At 39.6% G+C, this 16,911-nt stretch overlaps 1 protein-coding gene across 3 annotated transcripts in view; it reads left to right on the top strand.

Annotated features, from left to right (window-relative positions):
- BEND2 (BEN domain containing 2) overlaps positions 1–12,992 on the top strand; it is a 51,852-nt gene extending 38,860 nt beyond the window's left edge. For all 3 annotated transcript variants that reach the window (XM_027775479.1, XM_027775478.1, XM_014591364.1), the window contains 3 exons: positions 2,236–2,464; positions 6,582–6,785; positions 11,648–12,992. In XM_027775479.1, the coding sequence (XP_027631280.1) occupies positions 2,236–2,464; positions 6,582–6,785; positions 11,648–12,054 (840 nt within the window). In that variant the 3' untranslated portion in view covers positions 12,055–12,992. The remainder of the gene's footprint in view (positions 1–2,235; positions 2,465–6,581; positions 6,786–11,647) is intronic.
- Positions 12,993–16,911: the final 3,919 nt, after the last annotated feature.

Raw genomic sequence — 16,911 nt, 5'->3', positions numbered from 1 at the left:
TACCTTACAGTATATTCATTCTACTCAGAGTTTCATGCCTAAAGTCAGACATGTATTCATAGATATGTATATATCAGCAGAGCTTGTTAATGAAAGTAGATTATTTAAGAAATTCTGTGAATCAATAAAATGTGGGGGAAAAAATGGAATGGAAAACATCTGTTGACACCTGAGATAGTGTGGGAGGAGGGTGGGAAATGGCAGAGGATGAGAAATGGGAAAAAAAATATATATGAAACTAGAAATGGAAAATTATTGACTATAACATGTATGATTAAGTCACTATGCAGCATAGTCTGGATGGGAAATCACAGTTTGTATGCTGTGACAATGCTCAGTGAATGAATGTAATAATTAATAAAACAAGCAAAAAATAAAAAAAATTTAAAACATGGTAATATGAACAGACTTTTATAGGAAAAAAATAATTCCTGAAAGAGACCAGCAGGTGGCATGATGGTTAAAGGCTCCGGATTCCCACATTGCCAACAACAATTTGAGTCCCGGACCTGGCAGCTTGCTTTCTTCTTTTCCCTTTTTCTGTCTCTCTGGTCAAATTAAAAAAATAATAATAAATGGAATTAAATAAGTAATTCTTTAAAAAATAATTTTCTTAAGATAAACTAAATATAGTGTGAGAATTACACTTGAAACCAAAGTCTATATTATAATTTTACTTTAATTTATTCTTACTTTAAAATCTCCCTTCTTTCTTTGCTTTCTTTTAATAGCCAGAGGACACATGTGCTCCCCAGCAAGAGAGAGTGAGGTAAAGGGAGAAAGGTCCCCAATGGGGCATGGTCGCTCTGCCATCTCTTCTCCTCCATCTCTCCATCCTGTTGGGATTTGGGGCACACATACACATACTGGTATGATTTTCAGGCTGCCAGGGCTTGAACTGTGCCATCAGCTGTGTGGGATCTGGAACCCCAACCCCTAGGCCACAGGGCCAGTCTGAAGCCAAGGTCTAGATTAGAAAAAAGTTTCTACTATAAAGACACTTAGCAAATCTTTCTGAGCAGCTCACTGAGTAACACTACTGAGCCAGCTGTGTGTGGTCCTTGGTCCTTGAGGGGTAGCTGAGGACAGAGGAGCAGATGTGGGCACTTAATTGTTCATTTGTAGTGATGGCGGAACCTGGTAAGAAAAAAATGCATGCCATGAGCTTAAACTATCAGATATTTATACTCTGTAGGGTTATGTGGTAACAGGAATCTGATTTCTCTCTCATGCATCCTTCCTTCAATGTGCATTAGAGATTTTTAACCATAAATGGGCCGTTAGAGAAGAGTGTCATAGCTATTGTCTTCTCCTGATGAGGCATTTAATTTAATGACAATTACTAATTCCCACCAACCTTTCTAAAAACCCCATTTTGTTCTCAACATCTCTAGTCACTCTTGTGTCTCTAGAGTAAGTTTATGGAAACTACTTGCCAAGAATATTTGTAGCTGAGCTTATGTTTTCCTGGTGAACGACTTGATTTTAGTGATAGATCAAGCACCATCTGTCTGCAACCAAATCTGCTTATTTTTAACATTCCATTTTAGAGACTTTGAAAATTGTACCCTAAACAATTTGAATGTAAAATTAAGATGCTGCCTGGAAAATGGTAATTTGCATATTTGCTTAGGTGCCAGAAGAGAAGCAGCACCTGCCAAGAGCCTGCTGTGTACTTGACTGAGACGATAGGTCCTAGGTCCTTGCCACTCAAAGTGGGTTCACGGCCCAGCAGCCGCAGCCCCAAAAAGATTGCAGGAAATGCAGAGTCTTGGGTTCCATAGTAGACTTGCTGAGGCAGAATTTGCATTTTAGCAAGACCCCCTTAAAGATTTGTATGCACACAGAGGTTTGAGAAGCCCTGACCTAAATCAATGGTTGCCAGTCCTGGGTGCACATTAGGATCACAAGAGAAGTTTTTTTTTTTTTTTTTTGAGGGTTTTTTTGCCTAGGGCGGCACTCACCAGAAAGACAGAGAGAGACAGAGAGACAGAAAGCGAGAAATCACCCCATCGAGGGGGATGGCCATGCTGCAGTCCCTTCTCCATTCTCCTCTTGGGATCTTGGGCACGCATGCACACGCACCCATTGTGAGTCTTAAGCTACCGGGTCCAGGACTTGAACTGAGTTCGACTACATGGGAGTTCAGTGACATAGCCATTAAGCTAACTGCTGGTCCCAGCATGTGTGTGTTTCCTCAATATGGGGCTTTATAGACATGGTTCTGTTTTGCAGCAGAAAACTCATGACAACTCTAGTGCATCCGCGTCAGCAGCTTCTAATGACGAGAGCGATGATGATGCTGGGGAAGGCACTTCTCAGTCAGCTCAGCAAATGGATGCCTCAGAAGCAAGAGAAGATGAGAATTCTCAGCAGAATGATAATGATGACCCTGAAGGAGCAATAGAAGCTCCTCCTCCTGCCAATGATGAACCAGCAGCACCTCAGGATGCAGCAAAAGTTGGTGAGTTCTCAAAATAAGTTCTTTTGCTGATAGCTATTGAATCCACGAATGAATTCATGGGACTCTTTGTACTATCCACTCTAGTTTTTGTATGTTTGAAAAAATTCATAGGAAATTAAAACAATTTAACCTTTTATATTAATGACTTAACAAAATACAGATGCCTAGTTCTGAGACTGATTTTTTTTCCTTAAGAAAGATATATGGGGGGCCTGCAGGTGGTTAGGGGTGCTGGACTCCCACATAGCTGACTGCAGTTGGAGTCCTGGACCTGGGGGCTTGCTTTCTCACTTTCTCTCACTCTCTCACTCCGTCCCTCTATGATCAAATTAAAATAAAGTTAAATAAAAAGTAATTCTTTTTGAAAAAATGAAGAGAGAGAAAGAATTTTGGTCTCTCGGTTATTAGGGTCACCGGTGGGCACCACCATACACATACCTGTACTATTTAGATTGGTCTGGGAATTGAGCCCAGGCTTCCCATGGGACCTCAGTCCCGATGCAACTCATGCTGCTATAGCAGGGTCCTGACACAGTTTTTCTTCCTTCCTTCCTCCCTCCCTTCTTTCTTTTTTTCTTTCCTTCCTTCCTTTCTTTTTTTTTTAATTTGCCAGAGGGCACGTGTGCTTACTAGACAGAGGGGGCGAGCACCCCAATGGGGCATGATCAGGTCACAATCTCTTCCCCTCCATCTCCCTTTCCTTTTGGAAGTTTGGGCACTCATGCACATGTACCTGGTATGTTTTTTATGTTCAAGCCACTGGGCTGGGACTTGAGCCATGTGGTTGGCCATAAGGGATCCAACTTCCCCAACTACTAGGCCATGGGACTAGCCTGAGACTGGGGTTTTTAATATTAAATGAAATCTGTTATTCCTCCTGTGGAGAGAAGTGACCCTTTTTGACTTGGGACCAGTGGAGCTCTCTGATGAGGTGCCGTCCTCCACAGGTGAGGGGGCAGAGCTGGGGTTCAGATGAGCCAGAAGTTCGTGTTCTCTGCCTGGTGCATTGTGGGTGCTCAAAAGGACTTTTGGCATGAATTAATGAAGCTCATTCCTCAGAACATTGTGCTCCCACTGCTAGCTGCTTGCTGAAGGCACGTGCCAAGTGGCAGCAGTTGAGTGGGTGACTGTGTCACCTGCCACTTGTGCTTCCCAGTGTGTCCTCCCTGGAGTGCTGGGGATAACGTTGCCACTATTTTGGTAGCTGAGGCAGTGAGATTTCATTCTGTTTCAACCCTGCCTCTATGTCAGTCCTACGTAGAATGTTACCTGGTATCCTGTTCAAACTAAATTATTGAAATAATACATCTTTATAGTATTTTTCCCATTATAAAAGTAATCCAACTACTGTACTTGTTAATTTAAGGCTATAGAAGGTGACTTCCAAATGTTTGTGAAAAAAATGAAATTAAAGAACTAGTGTATTGAGTGCAAGAAAATTTAAAATGTATGCATAAGCTTTTCACGATGTGCATCTTCCATGAACTTTTAGAATATCCCTTATAGAAAGGTGGATTAAATTAAACAACAATAAAAATCACCAGATGAATAACTCCTGTATTTAAAGAAACAAAGAATAGGCTGACAGGAGCTGGAGAGACCCCAAGACTATGGGCAAGAGAAAGCATCCCATCTGAAGAGCTTGAGTCACAGGTCTATCTCCAACTCTGCTCTGACTGGAGGTAGGACAACCCAGCACATTGTGAGCCAGGCAGTCACCACAGGTTGTGTGTATTCTCTTATATGATTTTTTTAAATGTTATTTTTAAAAGAATTTTTAAAATTTATACTTTATTTATTTATTCATTTATTTCATCTTAATTTGACCAGAGAGAGAGAGAGAGAAAGCAAGCCGCCAGGGTTGGGACTTGAACTGTGGTCAGCCATGTAGGAGTCCAGCGCCCCTAACCACCATGCCACCTGCTGCCCCCTTATATGGTTTTATTTTAAAAACTGGAAAATAAAAGGGAGAAAAAAAGCTCCTGTGATCAAGATACCTAAAGAAACTATTGTAAGCATTTTCATTTTCTTCCAGTTTTTTTTTTTTTTTTGTATGAACATTTTGAAACCTTATGATCTCTATATAATGGTTCTCCTTCTCTAATGTTATAAAATGTGTATGTCTTTCCTCAAGAATCTAGTATTCATAATAATTTCTCTTAATAGGTTTATTAACATTCCATTATGTGTCTCACAATTTATAGGGTCATTGGAAAAGTCATGACACATTTTTGCATAGAAAAACATAGAAAAATGATTTTTCCAACAACCCATTTAATTGCCTCCCCTTTTCCTTCCCCCTTGGTTTGAGGGTTTTTTAGAAGGGGATTATAAATCATGGTGCAGGAAAACTTTAAACCCTTAATTTGGTAGCTTTTTCCATATTTTGGGTTGTTTTCTTAAGTTAGATTCTCAGAAATTAAATTATCAGGTTAAAGAATGTTAATATATATTTTTTTGACTCTTGATAATATATTGCTAGGTTGACCTCCCACAGTTAAGTCTTTGGACCATTTAGTGACTTTCTAAATAATTTACTCTCTTTCTAAATGTTGAATCTGAGTAATTCAGCTATTTATATTGATACTATTAAATGATGGGTGTCATAATATAAAAATAAACTTAGTCACCTATAGGAACCGTATTATATTTTTCTAATATATTTTCTCCAACAAAGAATTCTTTATTAGATATAAAATATGTTATTCTTTAAATGTCCACAATAGTTTTTGAAGGTATCTTGGTGGTAACCTTTTTCTCTCAAATATTTTCCAATTCTTTAAATAAAATAGTGTGATTTGAATCACTGTGGACTGGAGATGATGAGTAAGCTGTAGGGTTGAGAAATGAAGACAAACTTACATGTCATCTTCAGTTCAAATAAGATATCTGAAATACAGTATTCTCAGATGAGCTGGCAGTTTGTTGATTTTAAAATGAATTTAATACTAAATAGAAAACTTCCATTTAAAAATTATAAATATTAAAGGGAAAAAGAAAAAAGCAAGACATTTTTAAGGGACACAAAAAAGGAAAATTATCTGTTGATGATCACGTGTATGATAATATCTTTAACTGGACTAATACACAGTGTATTCATGCTGGGAAAATTCTTTTTACAAGCTGTAATGGTATGTAGTGATTGAAATGTATAAAATAAAATTACAAAATTATAGATACTTCTGTAAAATTCATGATGCTTATTTTTGTAAAAGCCTTTCTTATAAGTAAAGAAACAAAACATGGAAATTACTTAGAATTTGTTACTAAGAGTAATTTTAAAACTTACTATATCCTAAAAGGTAGAAGAGTACTAAATCTTCCTCTTGAACAGTAGGAGCATGGTAATCATATTAGCAGCGATTTGTGCCTCATTTCTCATGCTGTCTCATAATCCACTAAACACTTCAGGCTTTAATTCCTCTAACTTCTCAGAATTTTAAGTCTAAAAATTCAGAAAATCCTTCCTTTCTGTTACAATTTTATTTTTTTTTTTATTATTGTCTTTTTTTTTTAATGGAGAGATTTTGCTGTAGGGTGCATGCGCTCGCCAGAAAGACAAAGAGAGACAGAAAACACGAAATCACCCCCCAGGGTTGGGATGGCCATGCCACAATCCCTTCTCCTCCATTTTCCTCTCGGGATCTTGGGAACGCACGCACACATGCCTGGCATGAGTTTAAGCCACCGGGTCTGGGACTTGAACTGCAGTCAACTACATGGGACTCCAGTGACATAGCCATTATGCCAACTGTTAGCCCCCTGTTACAACTTTTTTAAAAAAAGTATTTTAGTTTCTTTTTTAGGTTTTTGCTATAGGGTGCGTGTGCTCACCACACAGAGACAGAGAGAGAGGATAAAAAGAAATTACCCCCTAGTGGGGATGGCCATGCTGCAGTCACTTCTTCTCGGGTCTCCTTTCAGGATTTTGGGCACCTATGCACACGTGTCCAGTGTGACCTTCGAACTGCTGGGTCTGGTACTTGAACCATGCAGTTAGCCATGTGGTATCTAGCACCTTAACCTCCAGGCCCCTGCTGGCCCCTTTTATAGCCTTTTTAAAAAATGAAGCCTAACATCTACCATGAAAATTGACATCTTTTTCTTTTGCTCCTAGACTATTTAGGAAATCCATGCAGAAATGTACAGATACCATCTTCTGTCCTGCAAATCGCGAGAACCAAGTCTCGCCCAGAGCTGTCAGCCAGATACCTGGTTCGCAGCCTGTTCACTGAGGATGTCCTGATCAGAAGTAACGTCTATGGAAACCCAAGACGTGGCATACGTGCCCTTAACACCAATAAGATTCAAGCTCTCCGAGGTTTGTTATGTGTAAAGTGTGTCAGAACAAAAAAAAGCCAGTCGAAAGAAGAATCTGGTTTTTGTGTGTTCCGAGGAGAGAGCTCCACTAAGCCCCTCATTAGGGTGTAACAAGGAGCAGGGTCATGAATTGTATTTCTCTTTGCATTTGGGTTCTTAGGGCTCATTGCTTTGCCTCAGATAGCTTTATTAGGACAGGAAAGGTGTGATTGACCATGACTGGCTGCTGTGGACCGCCAGGGACTGGGAAACTCAAAACACCTTCATTGACTTAGGATGAAGGTTGAAGTGGAAGGGCTCTGACAGTTTGCAGAAGTGTGAGCAGTCGTGCAGCAGTTTATTTTCCTATTTATTTTCTTGTCCACATCAGTTTAGTGTAGTCTCTGTGACATATGCAAACAAAACAATAAAGCTTCTACAAACAATTCTGTGAAATCTCAAATCTGGACCAAGCAGGATATTTCTTACTTGTGTCTCAGGTACACAGCAGAAATGTCGTTCTCAGCCCCAGCCTGATCGCAGTTGGTTCCTGCCTTCAGATCACACATTTTCATATCCAGTAAATTTGAACAGCACTGATACTTCATACTAAACTAAAGAAGCCTAGCTTACAGCTCATTTTATAAGCATTGGCTGTCATATAACTTAGTTTCAAAACTTTTTTTTGGGGGGGGGACCAGCAGTTAGCGTAATGGCTATGTCACTGGACTCCCATGTGGTCGACCGCAGTTCGCGTCCCGGACCCGGTGGCTTGAACTCACGCTGGGTGCATGTGCGTGCGTGCCCAGGATCCCAAAGGGAGAATGGAGGAGAAGGGATTGCAGTGTGGCCATCCCCCCTTGGGGGTGATTTCTCACTTTCTGTCTCTCTGTCTTTCTCTGTCTGGCGAGCCCACGTGCCCTATAGCAAAAACCTCTTAAATTTTTTTTTTACTGTAACTCATAGTAAGAAATACATTTTACATTGTGACCTGTTTTCATGTGTATGTCTCAGATGTGTTTGGTTTTGACAAAAAAAAAAGAAAAAGTTTCACCAAACTTTCTTGTTCATTTTATGAGAGATTTTTCCCAATATTTTCTCTTCAATTACATTTTTTGGAAAAGTGCTGCCATCACTGATTTTATGAGCTCGTCATTGGCCACACTTTGTGATTTGAACATCACTGAGCTAACCCACCAGGCAAAAAACCCAAACCCAATTCCTCTTACCTTATAGTAAAAAAATTTGTAGCCAATTCTGAAATGAATGTGTTTATAGAAGAGATAGTGTCTTTCTAATTAAGAAATTTTCTAATGTGATGAGAAAAGGTGACTCTTATAGTTCCTTAATATCTGGAATAGATTGATTCCTTAAAAATTGATGAAAACTATTTTTCTGTGTATTGTTTTATCTCTTACTGAATTATATTAAAATCAAGATGTCTTGTTCAATAAAAAATATTCAGCATGAGTTTGACATACTGTCCACATGGGGCGTACTTCACTAATTTCCCATCAGACTCGAAGTTGTATTGCTTTGTAGAAGGGCAGTCACGTGAGTTCTTTCAACAGAGACAAAACAGTAGAGTCATTGTTGTCCCACGGGGGCAGAGTCAGGTCTAAGGAGTAGAAACTGACAGGAAAGCATATTTCACTTTAATATAAGGACAAAGTGAACTTGGAGAACTAAATGAGTCAGAACAAAGGCTGGGTGACCATGTATGAGGAGAGACCTGCACTGGTGGCAGGACTAGGCTGTTTTTCTCTAGTGGAATTTCTGTAAATATATCACTAGTTTAGGGCTGGCCCTATGACCTGGTGGTCAATGGAACTGGATCCCATGTGGTCAATCGCAGTTTGAATCCTGGCCCCAGGGGCTTGAAAAGCATGCCCAAGGTCCTGACAAGATGGAGAAATGAAGGAGAAGGGATTATGGCATGACCACACCCCATGGGGGGGTGCTTTCTCTCTCTTTCTCTTTCTCTCTCTCTCTTTCTCTTTCTCTCTCTCTGTGGTGTGTGCATGCACCTTCTAGCAACTTTAAAAGCGTACCACTAGTTGAAATGTACAGAAATATAATAAAAAACACCTGCCTACCCATTACAGTATGAACATTTTACCTTTTGTGCTCCAGGATTTTTTTTTTTTTTTGGAGAGGTTTTTCACTATAGGGCGCGTGCGCTCGCCGGATAGACAGAGAGAGACATAGAACAGAAAGCGAGAAATCACCCCCCAGGGGGGATGGTCACGCCGCAATCCCTTCTCCTCCATTCTCCTCTCGGGATCTTAGGCACACACGCACACGTGCCCGGCGTGAGTTTTAAGCCACCGGGTCCGGGATGCGAACCGCCGTCGACTACGTGGGAGTCCAGCGACATAGCCATTACGCTAACTGCTGTTTCCCTGTGCTCCAGGATTTTAATAAAGGTAATAAAGCATTACTTATGTGATTATTAAAGCTCTAGCCTATCATCTCTTTCTCTTTTCCTCCTCTCCAGAAGTAATCACAGCCCTGGAGTTGGATAAAGTGTTCCCATGCATATTTTATTCTTTTGCTGCCTGTGTTAATAGACTGATGAATAGTATATAATATGTTCTGTAATTGATTCTTAAAAGTTTATTTATCTCATTCTTCTGAGAGAGAGAGAGACAGCAGACAGATAGATAGGTACCCTCAAGAGGGTCTTCTCACCATGATTCATCCCCAGTCTCATCTGGTCTGGGTGATCCATCTCCAATCTCGGCCCAGTCTCATCTGGATCATGGGCATATGTACATGCCTGGAATGTTTAGGGAGGTCCCACAATGTGAACCCAGGACTGTTCCCATGTGGATCCAGTTGCGTGTCACTGTGCCACTGCCTGGCCTCTGTAGTTGCTTCCCTCTGTGTAAATGGAGATGTTCAGTATGTATCCTTTTACAAGTTTTTTTAATCACTTAGCATTATGTTTATGAGACCTGTTCATACATTCTAATTGCTCATTTGCATCCCATTGAGTGAACAAACTAATTTGTTCTTTTATTCGAATATTTCTCATCCTTAGATTTTGTTATGGGGGCCATTCTGGAAATTAGTAGTCAAAAAGAACTATACCATTAGTCAAAGGGATTGATTTCATGTAAAAAACCATTATTTGATGCCCTCTGGTGAGAGTTCAGTAGCACTTAAGAGCTCTCTGGAAAATATTCCATTTGGAGAAAGTTGGTAGGCCGTAGATTTGCCGTCAGTGAACAGCTCTCACTCCTTACATGCCCCATTGTGTTTTCATATTACAGAACAGTAAAATCTTAGCATTAGGAAGTACTTTCAAGGCCCTCTCATACAGCCCCACCTAGAGAGGAATCCCCATCTTAGCTTTGACATACACTTCGCCTCCTTGAGCTCGAGCGCTTCCATTGATAAAGTGTCCTCTATCTTAGTAAGGCAGTCCATTGTGTTTTAAAAGAACTTCAATTCAGGTCAGCCAGTGGCATGGTGGTTAAGGCGGCTGGATCCCACATAACCAACTGCACAGTTCAATTCCGAACCTGGCAGCTTGAAAAACATGCTGGTGTGTGTGCATACATGGCCAAAATTTCAAAAGGAGAAATGGAGAAGTGATTGTGGGTGACCATCTCTTATGAGGTGTGCTTTCTCTCTCTCTGGTCAATGCAAGTGCCCTCTAGCAAATGAGAAAAAAAAAAAAAAAGAGCTCCAATTCATGGAGAAGTTCCTCCTGCTAGTGACTCAGAACCTCCCCGTAAGTCATACACATTTGTCCTAGTTAGCCCTTCTAGAATTAGATAGGGTCATTCCAGTCACTTTTCAGACTTTCAAGTATCTAAAGATAGCAGTTACTTCTTGCTGGAGAGTTACGAGATAATAAATAGACCTTCTTTCCCCACCTTTCACGTTCAGATTGCCACTCGAATCAGGCAGCTTTATTTTTGAATCACACATGCCAATTTTTTCAGATTTTCCAATGGAGAGGCCTCTCCACATGGAAGCATGAGGATTGGTGAGGAAGTGTTCAGCTCAGCCTTTTCCCTCAAAGTTTTGGGCCTTTACATTTCAATGCCACCATTTCCTTCCATAATTCTGCATATGTTTTCCTAATCCATCATGCTCTGACTCAGTGACTGTCTTCAGATGTGCTCACATCAACCCAGAATACAATAAGTTCTATTACCTGTCAGGCTGTTAATGCAGCCTAAAATGGCACTTGTCATTTTAAAGTTATGGTCAACTGAGACCCTTAGGTATTTTTTCTGTATACATTTGATCCTTGGTATCTATGGGTTTCAAACCTGCTGAGTCAGACACCCACAGAGACAGCTGGGTCACATCCGTTATGAAATGAGGGAAGAGATGGCTCCTTGAAAGAGAGGTGCTGAAGAGGTTTCTCGACATATTTTCTTTTTCACTTATATCTGATGCTAAGATTACTTCTAACTAATCTAGAGATGATTTAAGGTACTCGGGAAGAAGTACTAAGTTAGATGCATTTTACGTAAGGGACTCCTCAGCTTTTGGTATCCTAATCCAAAAGGGGGGGGGTCCTAATCCCCAGTACATACTAAGGGACGGCTGTATTGTTGTTTATCCAGTATTTCTATTGTTAGTATTTAAGCTGTTATTCATATTGTTAGTATTTTTTACTGTAAATATAGGGAAAAAGTGTAAATATAAAATATTTATCTCCTGCATTTTATCCTGTTAGTGTAGGTCAGAATTCCCCTACTGTTTCTCAGAGTCAGATGGATGTTAATAGGTGTTGCATAAATGAAGTGTGTTTTAGCCAAATGGTTAGGAAAGAGTTTAAGCTAGCACCCCAAGGTTGAGTAAATGCATTTCCCGGTGAAGTGACTTTTAAGTAACTGTTGTGTTTTGGAACTTTGCCATCAGAGTTTCTCCAAGGTGCCTACCCGACTAGCGATCTCTCAGAAGCTGGATATGACTGGAAGTTGTCTGTGAGAGGTATCAACAGCTGTATCCGTAGCCTTAGATTTGAGTTCAAGAGGTCCAAATTACAGCTGCGTGCAGAAGCAGCCCCTTTAACCGAGTCAAGAGATTCTGATGAGTCCGAAGAGGCAGCAGATAGTGATGAGTCCGAGGAGCCGGCAGATAGCGACGAGGCTGAGGATCCAGCAGATGTGGCGGAGGAGCCAGGGAATATCACCGCGGCCGAGGAGCCAGCAGATCCCGATGCAGTGGATACCGACGAGACCGAGGAGAGCACAGATACCGAGGCTGTGGAGATAACCGATAATGAGGAAACTGAAGAGCCGAGAGGTCCCGATGCGGCTGTCTGAAGTACCTCAGTGTCAGCCCTCCCACTGTGTGTGTTTCTAGGCTTTTTTTTTTTTTTCATTACTGGTACATGCTTCTGTAAGTTTCTCAGGCTCTAATTCCAAATTCACCTGCTGTAGTACCAGAGTAGTTTTGCATTCACACCTGAAGAAATAGTCAAAGCTCTTTCTTTCTGCCTGTCAGGGAGGCAGACTTGCATTAGGAAGAGATGTAATGTTTCATCTCTGGAGCCCAGTGCAGGGCAGTATGTTGAAAAGAACCTCTGACTGAGGGAATAGTACTAAACTCCTATCTGTTGTGTTCATTGTTTGAATGTAGAGTGAGAATAGTACCCTTGGCACTTAGTGACAGATGACTCTGGGTGCCAGTGAGCAAATGTAGTTAGTCAGGTAGCTGTAGTTGACGAGGCATAGCGCAATGCCGAGCATAGAACTTGAATGTAGTAGACACTCGATATTTGTCAAGTGATTGTAACTTTAGAGCTTAGCTCTAACTGTTGATGAAGAAGGGAGGTATGGTTTACATACAACCGCAACACCCATGGTGGCTTTCTTATACATCACATCCACGAGAACCATAGGATTGCCATCAGCATGGCCCACCATAGCTTTCCAGAGCCCTGGGTTCTGATTTACTCCTGATATGAACAGTATTCTTTTAATTACCTCCTGATAACATTTTATCCCAGTAGTTTGTTTAGGGTGAACACAGAAAGAAAACGATATTGAGAGATTCTTTCATTCCATTTAAGTAGTTCAAATGAAAGAATATGTCACTATAAATAATAAGAATCTGGCCAAATTGAGATACCAACCTTGTTTTTGGTTTCTGAAATGTCCAAGTGAAGGTTTTAGTGTGTTGGCTGTGTGTTTTCTTATAGATTCTACTAGTTGAAATGCAAACAGAAATGACTCTTAACATGTTTAAATGAACACAATTTGACCAGAAATTTTTAGAAAAAAGTAGTCTTAAAGGATATTGGTAGGATTATTGAATAATTAAAAAATAATTCTAATTTGCTTATGCAAAGGATGTTTGAGAACCATAGGAGAGAGTTGTTTGTTTCTTTTCTGTTCTTTTTTTTTTTTTTTTCAGTTGAAAGAGAGACACAGATATTTTTGACAGGGTCTTGCTACATCGTGATCCTCTGGCCCAGCCAGTTAGCTAAGGGTTACAAGTGTACGATACCACACCCGGCCTTTTCAACTTGGTCTGGGCTCCAAACCTGGGTGTCCCACGTGCCCCAGCCTTGTGCCCTACAGCTTACACTCTACCACTTAATGCCACTGTGGCTGGCCCTAGAACTTTATTATTAACTAAAGCACTTACTTTAAAGAAAGTTTTTCAGAGTTTGAACCATAGGCTAATACCATATAATTTCATTATCTGATAATTTCTGTTTAAGAAACATTTTGTCAGTTTTAATGCCATCTTTAAGCTTTTAACCCATGGAGCAATTAGCAGTTACATTCATTATAAAGCACTCTTAGAGTTACTATTCAAAAGCAATTTTTTTTTCTTTTTAAGTTTGTCCTTTAATTATGAACATTTACTTGTGACCCATGACTTTGTTTTTGATACCTGATGTTAATTAGCTTCAGGTTTTTGATGTGGTAGAGAAAGAAATTCAGTAGAAAGGAATTTCTTGTTATTCAGTCAAATAACAATGAGTATAAAAATGGACAAGTTGCTTTTGTGACTTGTGAGCTAGTTTATGTTTTTCTGTGACCAATTTGTAGAACAAGATACAAATTTTCATATGATACATATTTTGAAAATTAGGCTAAATTTTTAGAATATTTTAGTGAAATACAGTTTTTAGAAAGATAAGATATAGAAGTGTAAATTGTAAGACTATTCTCTAGGTAATTTGCCAACTTAGTTATCTTGTAGCTAAATAAAACCATGGCATTTCTACATACATCTTTATGAGCTTAAGCTATGCCTGCAAAGGTCTTAAAAAAGTAGGTAATTCAAAAAATCTTGCATAAAAAACTCTTCCATAGAGGACGAAAGGATTTTGACCAGAGTTAACTCAGATTAAATCCATCTAAGATCGTCTTTGGCTGCACCATTTGGTTTCACAAGTAATTTAAAAAAACTGATAACAGAGATATCAAAAAGTAGTCCACATTGTAAACATGTATCAAAATGTCACATTGTACCCCATAAATACATTTCAGTATTGTTGATTAAAAAGAATAGTAAAATTATATCCCAGGCAAGATTAAATTTCAAATGGTATATACAGATCTCAAATTTTACTTATATTTTCTGATATCTGAAATAGTCCCTGAACTAGAAGCAAACCACAGAACAACACTTTATACGGATGGAACTTTCTCAAGACTTAGCTGACATGGTTGACTTTGTTATATAGTGGTTGCTTATATACGATAGAGTACCCCTAACCAATAGAACTTCCCACAGTGATGTCGCTGAAGTAAAGCATTCAAAAAATGAAAATAAATTTTGTCCAGTGTGGTAATGTCTAGACGCCACAGGGCTATTGAGCACTTAAGATGTGGCTAATTAGATAGGGGAACTAAATTTTAAATTTATCTCATTTTAGTTAATTAAAATTTAAAATTAAATAGCCACGTGTGTTGGATGACAATTTAGGAGACCTTTTATATATTTTTTTACCCATGTGTTTTAAAACATTTCACATAGTTTGAATTATAGTAATACATAATTTCTTTAAAATTACATTCGATTAAGCAAAATGAGTCTCATAAACCTATTTTATTTTAAACTAAATTGGACCTTTTCTGTATTTAGAATTTCAGAGGTAAATTCTGTAATTGTATTACCCCAGTGTCAAGATTTTAAATGCCTGCTCATAAGACTTGTTTTTGATAAGTAAATGTATTGTTACTATTTTGTTGTATTTTCCATATAAAAACAATAAACATTGAAAGTGTTCTTAACGCAGATGCTTAGGTTGTGTTTTTATTTTTAAGTTTCTTTCTTTTTTAAAAAATTATTTATTTCCATTAGTTACTATTATTATTTTTATTTAATTTGACCAGAGAGAGACAGAGAAAGAGAGAAAGGAAAGCGAGAAAGCAAGCTGCCAGGTCCGGGACTTGAACTACAATCAGCTATGTGGGAATCCAGCGCCCTTACCACCACACCACCTGCCAGCCCTTCTTTCTTTCATGAGAGAGAGAGAGAGACAACAACAGATTTCATGCCATGATCTGTCATGTCCTCCCACTGCCTTTTCAGCCATTCAGGATCATGGTGCATATGCCTTGCATGTGAAGGTAGACTGAAAAGCAAACCTGTGATCTTCTATATAGATCTGCTGTTGTTAAGCAGTGCCTTACCTCTGTGCCATTGAACAGACTCAGGGTTGGTTTGTTTGTTTTTTTTGTTTGTTTTTAGAGTGCATTCTACAGAACTTTACCGATGTTATCTGCAGCATTTAAAAAAATATGTTAATGATAGCATGTATTTTTCAGCTAGTGTCATAAATGTGGCACAGCTAGGATTTTTGCTTTCTTCCTTGATAAGCAAAGCAGAATAGTTTAGCCCCATAACAATAGCTTACCATGGTGAATATAATTATAAGGCTACTGAAAGTCCTTTGCACTTTCTTGGGTAAAATACAAGCGTTATTAAAGCATAATATCATTTTATGCTTTACTGTTTTTTTTTTTTTCTTTTTTTGGAGAGGTTTTTGCTATAGGGCGTGTGCGCTCGCCAGACAGACAGAGAAACGGAGAGAGAGAAAGCAGGAAATCACCCCCTAGGGGGGATGGCCACTCCGCAATCCTTTCTCCTCCATTCTCCTCCCGGGATCCTGGGCACGCACACACACGCGCCCGGCGTGAGTTTAAGCCACCAGGTCTGAGACTCGAACTGCGGTCGACTATGTGGGAGTCCAGCGACATAGCCATTACGCTAACTGCTGGTCCCCTAAATATGTTTTAATAAAGAACGGGTAATGTTGATTAAGAAACTGCCACTGGGGGGTAGCAGGTGGCGCAGTGGTTGAGGGGGCTGGATTCCCACATGGCCAACGGTGGTTTGAGTCTGGGACCTGGTGGCTTTCTCTTTCTCTCTCTCTCTTTCTCTCTCTGTCCCTCTCTGGTCAAAATAAATAAAGTTAAATAAAAATAATTCTTAAAAAAAAAAGAAAGCACCACTATAATGGGAAAATATGCATCCATTAAAAAGAATGTGGCCCATATTAAAGTGAAAGGCAAGCCGTAATTCGAAAATATTCACAACACATGTCGGATAGAAGACTAGAAGACTTGTATCCATTATATTGGTTTGTCAGAAAAGTCATGATGCATTTTTTATAAAAACGAAAATATGTCATGAATTTTCCAACAACCCAATATATAAGTAATACTATAAATCAATAAAATGATGAACAACCCAATTGAAAAATGGGCAAAATTCTTGAGTGTGCACTTTATAAACAAAGTTGTCCGAATAATCAATAAGCACATGAGAAAGCACTCAGCACCATCCGTCCACAGATTAATGCAAATGAAAGTTGTAATGAGGCACCAGTATACAGCCGCCCGAGGGGCTAGCATTGTAAGGACTGAAGATGCAAAGCGATGGCGAGAATGTGGAACAACTGGATTGCCATACACTGCTGGTAAGGACTGTAAGATGGTGTAGCCATAGTGGAGAAATGTTTGGTATTTTCTAATAAAATTAAATGGACAAGGCCAGCTGGTGGCGTGGGGGTTGAGATGGCTGCATCCTGCATGGCTGGCTGTGTGGTTCGGATCCTGGACCCAGCAGGGCAGGTGTGCATGCATGCCTAGAATCCTGAAGAGAAAGTTGGAGGAGGGGATTGTGGTCTGGCCATCCCTCATGGGGACACTTTCTCT

This window comes from Tupaia chinensis, unplaced genomic scaffold, assembly GCF_000334495.1.
Source record: "Tupaia chinensis unplaced genomic scaffold, TupChi_1.0 Scaffold000567_1, whole genome shotgun sequence".
Classification (NCBI taxonomy): Eukaryota; Metazoa; Chordata; class Mammalia; order Scandentia; family Tupaiidae; genus Tupaia; species Tupaia belangeri.
Note: the sequence above shows the minus strand (reverse complement) of the source record. Positions and strands in the feature narration are given on the sequence as shown.